We start from the raw sequence: 12280 nt of genomic DNA on the forward strand, positions 1-12280 counted from the left end.
ATATTTTCCGAAAACCTTTTATTATCTAAAATAATAAATAAAAATACGGGGTAATTTTGACGAAAATAGATACTTGTTAAACCTTTTATTGATGGCTCAATATAGATGAAGCAATCAGGTCATTTGCAGGGCTAACGACTATCATTCTTCTTATTCTTCTTCTCTAGCCTTCCGTTCTCCACTGCTGGATATAGACCTCTTCCGTTTCCTTCCATTTCCTTCGGTCAGTTGTTGTTTGCAGCCAGTTTCTACTACCCATAGCGGCTATGTCGTTTTACCATCTTGTTGGGGTCTTCCGACGCTTCTTTTATTCTCCCAAGGTCTCCATCCCAAAGACCCCACAAGATGGACCCTAAAACTTTGAGTTCAATATTTTGGGGTCCTGCTTGCAATGTGTGTCGTTGATTACCTTTAGAGTCTTGCAACGTGATCCATGATATCCTCTATTTTGGTTCTATTCCTGATTGATTCATTTTGTACTCTATCTCTCATGCTTAAACCAAGCATGTATCCTTTCCATGGATCGCTGAGTGCTTTGAGCTTTTCTGCGCTTCGTTTTGTCAGACCCTTAGCCTTTAGTGCATATGCGTTCACTGGCAGTATGCAGGATTCGTACGTTTTTCTTTTAAGACAGGTCAAAATCTCTTTACTCTGTAGAATTTGTTTAATATTGCCAAAAACCACCTAACTCTTTGCCCAAATACTGTTACACTAAGGAAAAGTACGTACCTCATTTTACTTATTAGCCTTCCTACATAAAAATTAAAATTCATAATTCTAAAGTGTACAGTAATTTACTTCATAAGACACACCGCAGAACACTTTATGAAGGCATAAATTTGTCTGTAATGAACACAAATTTGCCAACTTTGCAAAAACTAGCTATTTAAAAAAATGGACTGTGTCCTGTTGTCAACCGCACTACACTCTGCATTGTACCTTTTTCGCCCTGCTAATTTTCAGGGATCTATTGTATACTCATTTTATCTTGGACATTCATGTCGAAGACACATCAAAGAACATTTCCTTATCATTTTCATTACCTCTAACTCAGCTTTTCTATTGTTATGGCGTAAGTTATATTTTAAGCTAAGTTTTATTAAATTTACTAGGTGTTAAGTACCTAGCTACGTGTCCGCTGCGCCGTCCCACAGATTCTAGTAACGGCACTCAAGTTGCGATAATATAAATAACCACTAGCTCGATTGGAGTGATTAAATTTTATGAAGCAATTGTGAGGCCCCGGACTGCAGCTCGCCGCGCCATTGTCTTTATGTAGATGCGTGCATGCTGCAACTCCAGCGCCGGTACTGTACCCAGAATGGAGGTTCCGTATCGGGATGATGAGATAAGTATGTTACGCCAGGGGTGGAGTTACTTGGTCATCAAGGCAATTTAGACTAAAAAATCCAATGTCTTGATACTATTTTGTCTTCTTCTTCTTCTTCTTCTTTTTGTAGATCCTAGGGATCTGTTTGTGCCTCCACATGTCGCTCTTGGGATGTCAACTTCCAGCTGTCTTTCCATCTTTTCGGAAGCCTGCCTGGGGGTCTGCGTCCTTCAGGGTTGCCTTGGACTATTTTGTATTGACTTAAAATACTCTTTTCCTTTGATAATTTTAACCCAAAAAATTTTATGCTATTAAGTGCTTCACGAGTTTCATAAAAAAAACTGCTGTTTTTTCATCAAAAAACATTCACGACATCATAAAGATAAAGTGAGTGTCCGCACTTGTCAGCAATTGTTGAAAAAATTAAAAACAGGAAATTTGTGTCTGGAAGTGTCAAACCCAGAATTGATGATGCCAGAATTGTCTTACAGACGTCAATGTCCCTGATCAATAGTACAACACTACAAGACCAAATGATAATAATTGGTCAGGTCTGGAGAGAAGGTTTTTGCGTACCAAAAAAACTTACTGAAGAAAACAAAATGGTACGCGTAAACACTTGTACAGCTCTCAAGATTAGGGTCTCTGCTGAAACTTTTTTTGAACGAATTGTAACGGAAGATGAAAAATGGATCCTGTATGATACCAGAAAACGTAAAATTCAATCGTTGTCACCAAATGTATAGGCAGTGTGAACGTAGACTAGATCTCGATCTGGGGTCAGTGCGGGCCTGTGTCCCATTACCGTAAACCTTCCGTTTTTCTCGAATGTACCAAAAGCGCATGGACCTATACCGAAACGTGATGAGAGGAACATTTATGCGGGTAATTGATCTTAATTGATGGCCACGAGATTCGCGAGCGTGGAATTCATTTTGTCTATCACAGTGTTGCGGGCGCTCTCCGCAATATGACACTTCACTCAATTTCTCAGTCGATCCCGAACCAATACCTTCTTCTTTTCAGCTGTCTCTCCACGCTAGATGTAGGCCTTTTAAAAAAAATCAGACTTTTCTCGTTTGGGCTTTTTCAATCAACTTTTACTTGGTAATTGGCTATTTACTTGGTAATTGGCATAATTTATTTGGTAATTGGCGGCAATCGAACCCCCGCCGCCAGTTTTACAGTCGAGCGTCTACCCAAATACACCCCAGCGCTTGTGTATTGTATTCCTACAAGCATTGTAAAAATAGAAGTATTAGAAACATACTACACGAGGGTCATATGGATGTCTCAACATTTCATTTTACCCATTACTGTACATCCAATTTTTTCTAGATAAATTAAAAAAAAAATTAATTTCTTTTTTATTTATACATTTAGCGCTTAATTTGTAAAACTCCATTTTAATTTATGTATAAAATGTTCAATCAAAAACTGATTTTTTGAGTTTACTAAGTTGTGTTCTATTGGTAAAAACACATTTGAAAAAAACTATTTGACTTTGTGACTATTTTTTCGCCTTGTTAAGACATTTTCAAACGGACTTAACTAGGCGAAAAAATTGACACAATATTAGTTTTTTATGTGTTTTTCAACAATAAAATCACACTTAGGAAATTCAAAAAATCAGCGTTTGATTTTACATTTAATACATAAAAGTATTAATAACCCTGCATATCTTTAAAAAAAAAAACTTAGTGAACATAGCAATTATTGCATCTAAATTAATATCCAATATTTTATTATTCTTCTGCTACCTAGCCATTGCTGAAAACATGATGTTTCGGACATTGACTTGCACAGATTAACTGATTTCTGGTCAGATTGGTATCTCTGTATCACCTATGAACTCCTGGCGGATGTCTGCTATTGTTCCACGTGGATCACGTATCCGACATATCGGATTCCGTCAATTCTTATTAGCAAATAATAATGATTTACCGGTTTACCTCTATTAGTCCGGCCGATGAATTGTTTCCCCTGACGTCCTGGACTATTGTAGTCGTAAATGTAAATGCAAGGAAATCTGTTCTATGAATATCCTTCATACCAAATCAAATTTTCTATATTAACTGTTTTTATTTAGTACGAAATATTACGTTTGACTGAATTAATTCGTTTCGAAGAGTCAAATTCTTTCAGATTCACCCTATCTTTATCCATATTATCTACATCGGTGGACACGAAAATCATCGCACTCTCTAAAAATTAAAAAAAATGGCTATAATTAATTAATATACATGCTTTTCATTATTTTTCAATTTATTTACATATCTGATGAATACTCTTTTTAAATGTTTTGATTAATTTATATATCTGATGAAAATTCACATGTTTAAATGTTTTCCTTACACAGTATGATAATATTACATTTGATCGCGGCACTAATTTGCTTATATTTTAACATCTTGCGACGTGTATGTTAACGCAAGTAAGACAAGACTGGTTTAATATATTAAACTTTGAATATTGTAAAAGACAATTAATAACATCCTAAATACGACATACAAAAGAAACAATTATAGAAAAAGGATTTCTTAGATGAGCGGTTCTGTAAAGTGACAGTGGTCGCGGTAACAGGTAAGTGCGATGGTTTACGTGTCCACCGGTGTATATATGTTTATCTTAAATTATATCATTAATTTATTTAATATTACTGCATGTTCGACCTCGGCTCTTAATGCATGTTTGTGCTGCAACCCCTAGTGCATGTTGGTCTTCGGGTCGACCAAAAATCGCATGTCTTAAACATTTTGTATAGTTTTAAGTGTGTAAATAGTGCTATGGTAGTGAAGGGTAGTATTGTTTGTATGCTGTGGTTCTGACGAAGAGACGGGTACGTCTCGAAACCGGTAGACATAAAAATCTCGGTGAATAGTTATGTACTAATATTTTTTTTAAATATGTAAAAATAACTAACCACAAAGTAAATGCTTTAAATATGAATAATTTTGAGAATATTTCGTAGTTTTACAGGAGAAAGTGACTAACTGACAAAACGTGAAATGTTCAAGGGGGCCATTTAAGTCACTTTTACTTGGCAAGAAAATAAACATCAATGCAGTTAGTCATTTTTTATACTTCTAATATATTATACTTCCATGTTTTAAAATCCTTTGGGATTTTTTTCTAGACAATATTAAGCTAGTAAGATATCAAATAAGGAAATAATGTAAGGCTGAGGTAAGAATTATCGATAAAATTAAGAAAGGTGTGTTGAGATGGTTTGGACACGTGGAGCGTATGAGTGAAGAAAGAACGGTTAAACAAATTTGTGGGGCGAATGTAGTTGGAAAAAGGTGTGTTGAGATGGTTTGGACACGTGGAGCGTATGAGTGAAGAAAGAACGGTTAAACAAATTTGTGGGGCGAATGTAGTTGGAAAAAGAAGCAGAGGACGACCGAGGAAAACTTGGCACAATCAGGTATGTCAAATACTTGAAAGCGGCCGGGTCAGGAGTCGTAATAATCGTCGGGTATGTATGAGGAGATGCATGAATGTAGAAGAGGCAAAGAATGTTTGCAAAGACAGAGTGGTGTGGCGTTTGATTCTCTCTGCCTACCCCTGCGGGGAAGCGGCGTGATGGTTAGTTAGTTTTAAGATATCAAATAGGCAATGAGCACGTTTTTGTAAAAAATGCACTTGGTCACTTTCTCCTGTATGACTACGATTTATTCAATAGTTAATTTTTTTTGCTTACGTTAATAAATACGGTGTTTGAAAATGATGCAGAATACATCGAAACACGTGTCACAATAGATTTTAAGAAATATTGGTATTTTCCAACTAAAACTTGTATTAAAAATTACTTTTGTATATTGTTACTATTTCTCACACAATTCCTGTTTCGAGTACGTACGAGTACCTACACGAATTCATTCGAAATGCTGCCAGGATTCGTTTCCTGTCGGGATTTGAAATTAATCAATCATTTATGCATTCCTGTTATACTCGTATTTGTTCTGAAGGCTTATCGTCTGATTTACCCTTGTTTCGGAGGCTTAGTTCAAGGGAGCGTGAATCACGATGGGAGGATTAAAAAAATACCTGAACTTTAATCGATCGATGAATAGAGCTAATTACTGTTGAATTTACTGTTATTTATCATACCTATTTTATTGTACCGTTTCATTATCGACCCTTTTTTTTAAATTTAATTGACCCCTTATTTGTTGACAGAACATCGTCTTTTCTAATTTGAGGAAAGTTTTGAAACAATATATAAAAAAAATTAAGACAAATATATATCATTTTACAACTTAACAAATATTTTATAAATGTTTTGTGAACAAATAAATAGCTTTTGGTATAAATAAAGCTTGAGAAAGAAGCTCTTTGCTTTGAAACCAGTCGACTTTATTATTAATTTAAAGTTTTTTTTTAATACGTGGTCATTTTCCATTTAAAATAGTTTCACTTATAATATTGTTTTTCACTCAAAGACCACTTTTCAATGATCAGTATTACAAGTGTATCCTTCTTCTTCTAGCCCTTATCCGCACCCAATGGTGCATAGGGCACTGCATGATATTAACGTAATGTTATCATGAACGGTACTTTCATCATAGCAAGGAGATAAATCCTGCGCTTGAGGTATCAGAGTAATTAATTAAGTATTAGAGTGAAAATTCACCAATATGTAATTTGACTCCCAATGAATCGAACTTGGGACCTCAAAGAAATTCAAATTTAGTACCGATTTTTTAGCGGATACTGAAAAAGTTTGCTAATATTTAATTTATATTTAAATTATTAAATTATTTCTTGAAACCTTCGGCTGACCTTCAAGTCAGCGTACATTCCTATGTAAAATGTGATCCACTAGAGTAGTTATTTGCGATTAATAGATTATTCATCATGCATTATATCCATATTCGGATGTTATAATCGAATATTGTGCTCAGATGTTGTCTTATTGAAAGTTATTATGTTTATTATTATAACTTCCCGGATTTAATGCCAATTAAATTCAATTATTGAGGATATAGCTGCCATTTTGTTTTCTGATTACAAGATTTGTTTGATATGGAAAATCTGTGAGATGTATTGTGTTATATTTTGTCTTTTTTTGTTGTCACGACAATTTTTAGGCGTTAATACTCATCATATCATAATACTGATTTCTGCTCTTCATACAATGGTTTTCACTGCAAGATCCGTCTTATTCCCGTTGTTCCGCCAAGACATCCTGTTTCTTCCTACTACACTTTGATGTTTTTTCTTTCTTAATGTTTCTAGATCAACTTAGCTTTCGTCATCGAAACATAATAACTTGGCTTCCGAATGTGACGGAATTAAATAATTTAATTCATTAATTCAGCAGTTACTTTGTGATTAAATCTATTCATTTTTAATTTAAGTTTTACTTAACAAAAACTACTATTACTTAAAATCTATTGTGACACGTGTTTCCATACATTCCGCATCATTTTCAAACACCGTATGTGAAGCTAATTCAACATTTTAGAGTTGTGTCCTTGGGACGTTGAAGGTTGAAGAGGGGGTAGAAACTGTTTCTTATTTGTATTTGATTATTTTTGTTATTATTTCTTATCATTGGGAACATGGACAATAGGGGTGAGGCTTTAATTATTGTTATTATACTAAGTAAAACTTAAATAAAAAATGGATAGAATCACCACAAAGTGACTGCCGAATCAATTAATGAAATAATTTTAGTTTGTTTGTGTCGGAAGGAGATAAGTGTTCATTATGTGATACATTTAAAAAAAACTCTGATATACCATAGGTTAGTATTTTGGCAAATACAATATAATTCAATTTCAATTCAATTCAATTCAAATTATTTATTTTCAATTAACATATACATTACATACTAAAAAAATTAAAGCGTATACATTAAATACATACAAAAATCGAAAATATGCAAGAACTATTGCTAAAGGTGTAGAAGAATCCCGCTTCGGAAAACTCCTTCAGACGAATGGAACAGATCAATATCCAATGAGATATTGTTCAATATAGCGGTAGCTCTTCCTACAGGCATAACCATCGGCAGGTTGGTCCTGTGTATAGGAAAGTGAAACAATCTATGCCGACGCTTTCTTAGGTAACTATCGGGAACATACAGACTAATGCTCCGGATAATTTCAGATAAAGATATTATACAATATAAAGAGCTTTTTATTGATATCGAAACATAGATGATGAAGATAATCCTTATTTATCTGTATTGAGATGTCGATAAAAAAAAATTGATAAAAATCTTCTACATATACGAGTATATAGCAAATCCAGAATTAGTTGAACAAAAATTTGGACACACGAATTGTGTCTTTCCACATTGACCCACTTTTTTCTGCAAAACGCTATTCAATTGTTTATTTTTACTTCGTCATTTGCTAATAACAAAGGGTACTTTATAAGTAAGCAGACAATAATTCATTCTTTGTTTGTTATATAATGCCGTTTATTTTTCTTTTCAAGCAAATGACATAAAATTATCTTGGAATTTAGACCTTACCGTAATCATTGCTGTTTTTAACTGTCCTGAATTCTATTGAGTTTTATTTTTATTGTAATGATCTATTAACGAGAGCTTCATTTTAGTTTTAAGTTGATAGATCATTTTTGAACCCAAGAATGGCGCCTGTCTTGCTGTCATTTTTAAACCCTTATATAGCGCTTACCTTGTTAGGTAATTTATAAACTGTAAAATATTGGCTGCCTTGATAGCTAATATGTAAATCCCAAAATAGCGCCTGCCTTGATAGGCCATTTTTAAACACTAAAATGGCGCCTATCTTGCTAAGCAACTTTCAAAACAGCAAAATGCTTTGCAAAAGTTAATTTAATGAAATTTTCTTAAATAATTTTTATGACTCTTCATAATTTATACTCGTTCAACTACATTCTCATAAAAGTTTCAAATTTCTAGAAATTCAATAATTAATAAACATATAATATGAAACATTTATTTTTATACTTCTACTTTTGGTGTAGGCCTTGTTAGAGGGATAAGCCTCTCGTGATGTCGATTCCCAGCGGTCAGTCTTTCACTTTGGTGGTCTGCCCGGGAGTCATCTACCTTGGGGTTGGCCTTGCAGTGCAATGTAGGGGAGTCTAAATGGTTCCATTCTCCTCATATTTTCATATATACATCCGAATTGCCCAGTTGGCATGTACTTAATATACCAAAGTGACTAATTAATTCATGTAAAAATATCGTAACATTTAATACAAATACTTGTTAACAAAATCTAGATTATATCCAATTATAGGAGTTATTTTCATATTATTTTTTGACATCAAGAACAACGTTTCGAAGTTGGTTCATATACATAGAAGTTCCAAGAATTTGAGTTGTGCTGTTGTCAATAATGGGTAGAATTGGTGAACGCTACACGTGTGTAAAGTGATCACTTAAACCAACCTATGATGGTCGTCAGCCTAGACTTCCATGTTCTTCTTCATCTTTGATGAGATGTCAAAAAATAATATAAAACATATCGTAGGTATCGAAGATTTATCTGTCTACGATTCTCTCGTTTATTGCAATGGGAATATGTTAGTCTGAGTATTATAGTATGTTCTCTTACAAACTATAAGGTGTCAAGTTATAGTATCAAATAGGTCGTAATACCGAAATGGTAGATTAACCGCTTTCATGTTGAGATTTTTTCTTATAGAAATGCAAATTTAGCAAACGATTGCGTCTTTAGATTTTATATCTGGATATCATCTCACTCTCACTGTTTCTAACTGCTGACGGAAGAGCATTCCATGCTTTCGGTCCCGCAATACCAAAGACACACATGCTAAATTTAGTACGCTGGTTATGAGCTGATTAGATCACTATACCCATAGCAGTTGTTGCCAATCGACGCGTGTATCAATCAATTGGTCTGGAATGCCCAACTCTTTGAGATACTCTGGAGCCATATTATGTATTGATTCATACATGAGTTGACAGATTTTATACTCTTCCCTTTCGGGAAAGCGTAACCAGTGCAGGCTCTGAACTAGTGGGGTGATGTGACTGAATTTAGAAATTCCTAAAATCAGTCTCGCTGCAACGTTTAAGACTGACTGCAATCGAGTCATTTTGTTGTTTAGTACATTTTTGCTGCGGCACACTGATGTACCGTGGTGATTAGTTGGTGCGCCCCGGAAAAAAGTCTATTTTTGTGAAAATAACATCATTGCTCCAAATTTTGATCGCCTGTGCTCAGTTAAGTAGTCTCGCATTTCGCATTAAACATAATATGTTATATATGCACCTGAAATTTCTTAAATTGGTAGGTGTACCTTGAATAGAACAAGTTTACGGTTTAGTAGACCCGTGTATTTACTAATAATCGGCTCTAGATTCTACAAATGCATTTATCAATTGACGGGCAGCATCAACTAGCAGATTCTTGTAAATGCTTTTAATTTGCCTTGGCTTATAAAAACATGTACTTGTTGCTTTGCTGATTAGAATCTCAAGAGAGAGATCAGAATGTAAGAAGGCGCCCAGCAATTTGACAGCCGGTGAAGTGGGACTCCTCAAATCGGGTGGTGTCGTGTTATGAATAAAATTCTGTCGTTTAGGTGTGGCTATCCAGAATTGTTCTGTTGTTGGCGGGTTCATTGTCAATCTGTTTTCGAGCAGCCATTATCCTGTTTTCTCAATGCACTTATTAATAGAGTTAACAAGTTCATCCTTTTCCTCCGGTTTACAATATAAATAAATTTGCGTATCATCCGCATAGTAGTGAGACCATAATCCATATGTTTTTATCATGTTTTCTACATCTTTAGTGTAGAAGAGGACCTAGAACTGAACCTTGCGGCACACAAGATATCACATATACTTACGGCTATTATTGATCTTATTGATAAAATAAATAAAAACATTATTTCTTTGAAAGAGTTTATTATTGTATAAAATATAATTCCAACAGTATGGTTACAATACATTTTATTAAGTTCACCTCGATAGATTGCACGGTTAAAGGCACTTTAATTCCAATATTATTTCTGAAATGATTATTGTCTTACCTAATGCTATACTTTAATGCGAATATAAATACGTCCTACAATCCTGGTCCCAGAACGACTGAAGCGATCTCCCAAATTCCTCACTACATTCGAGCTTATCAATTACCCCGAACATACTAGGAATTTCTTTCTACGAGTGCTGGAGCATTTAATTACAAAATATTGGTATATTTTCACCGGTCATCGGATTTGAATATTCTGCATTTTAAATAAATTAGTGCAATTAAATTTCAATCGCTTCAAGTCGTTCTACACACGACCTTGGGGGTAGGGACAAGAGAAAATTGAGTTTGCGCTTTTTCTTTAACCTTTCACTCTCCTTTATAGTTATCACTCACTCATGCATTCCTGGCATTCGACAAAAAACATTCTTAAATATTTCAATCATCCCTACCTCCTTGCCTTTCTATAATATTATATTTACTCTTCTAGCGTAAGTAGTGTTATTTTATCTTATCTCTAAATTAATGTAACTTATATATTGAAAAAAAAATGTGTGTAAGTTGTTATTATTAAACATAATTGCGTAAAACGTAAAAGCTCTTATATGTAATAAATGTTAAGACATGAAATGAAATTAAATAATGGGCGGTTTTACGTAATAATATAATCGGTAATAAGTCTCTTTCATAAAGAGTTAAAATTATCATTCTCCGCTGACCTTTCTCGAGCTTTGTCGAGTGAACCATTGGCCTATAGAAAAAGCTGTCGGTTACGGAATGTGGGTCGTTCTCGTCAACGGAAGGGTCAGATAATGCTAACATTATTTATGCAGTACTGGGTACTCGCTTAGTGATTATGATTACTCTACACTCTACTATTGCGTTGCTTGTAGCCATAACGGTATGGGACTGGCTCACTTAGCGCTAGGACATCCGCTGGATAGCGGTCAGAGAATCCGGTACGGGTCTAGCGTTCTCCCACGTGAGAAAAATGCATAGCCATCGTAAAATATTACCCCTATGTTGATAACTCAAACCAATTCTTGTACGTTACTTAAAACAACATACAAAATCGATTTTCGGTGGATAAAAACGGATCTATAATAAATTTCAACGATATGTGCTCTACCAAAATTACAAATCTTGAATCATTACCATTAAAAGAATGAAAAACCGATTATGCGTGTAAAAAATGTGATTAAGCATTCCGTAATCGATTTATTCGAAATCCTACCTAATGTCTATTTTATTTCCTGCAAACTCTTCTAAATTATCTAGAAATCTTCTTAGATAACTGTGATTTATACTGATTTGTAAGTATGTATTTAATATCCTAACTATAGCGATAAGTTTTACTAGTGATGTGAATTTAGTACGCACCTCGTTAATTCTGTTAAATTGTCGAAATTCATGAATAGTAAAATAGTTTTGATTAAAATCAATTGTCTAAATGTACCAAAAAGTCTGCTTAAACTTGTGATGATCACATCTTGGTATTTTGAAAAATAGGTTTAGTTTTATACAGTATTTTGACGGGTGCGTGTATGTTTTCAAGTTAGAAGTGTCGATGGTGGGGGCGACTGAATCCTGTATCGTAAAGTTTGCACATGCTGTCGGCTCGGCTCGAGGGTGGCGCTGCTAGTCCATGAGGAAGAGATGCAGCCTTCTCGGCAGCGCGACGGCGCCGGCGGGTGAGGGCCCACGCGGCAGCTGCAGCGGCCTGGGCGAGGAGGAAGGCAGCGGCGGCGAGCGCCAAGGCGCCGGCATCCACGCAGACTCCAGAGCGAGATCCTGATTCAACGTACACAGTCTCGTTGTCCATTCCCGTGCGGTTGGCTCCACGCTGCTTCTCGAAGCCAAACTTGTCTGTGATCTGGATGGTTTGGACCAGAAGCATGTCTTCGCGAGGAGTGGGCGCTGATCTGGAAATGAAATAACCATGGTCAGTTCATTATGGCCTCTATCTTCAACAATCAAAGATCAATCAAATCGAATTTGAATG

At 35.0% G+C, this 12280-nt stretch overlaps 2 protein-coding genes across 5 annotated transcripts in view; one reads left to right on the forward strand and one right to left on the reverse strand.

Moving 5' to 3' along the window:
• The window catches only part of Atg16 (Autophagy-related 16), a 369124-nt gene that overhangs the window by 42923 nt on the left and 313921 nt on the right, over positions 1-12280 (forward strand). The gene's annotated exons all lie outside the window — the stretch shown is intronic.
• The window catches only part of LOC148310422 (uncharacterized), a 250184-nt gene continuing 248739 nt past the window's right edge, over positions 10836-12280 (reverse strand). For both annotated transcript variants that reach the window (XM_088258437.1, XM_088258438.1), the window contains one exon: positions 10836-12200. In XM_088258437.1, coding sequence (XP_088114563.1) covers positions 11834-12200 — 367 coding nt within the window. In that variant the 3' untranslated portion in view covers positions 10836-11833. The remainder of the gene's footprint in view (positions 12201-12280) is intronic.

Source organism: Brachycentrus maculatus, unplaced genomic scaffold (assembly GCF_059751285.1).
Source record: "Brachycentrus maculatus isolate JH-2025_06_01 unplaced genomic scaffold, ASM5975128v1 h1tg000096l, whole genome shotgun sequence".
Classification (NCBI taxonomy): domain Eukaryota; kingdom Metazoa; phylum Arthropoda; class Insecta; order Trichoptera; family Brachycentridae; genus Brachycentrus; species Brachycentrus maculatus.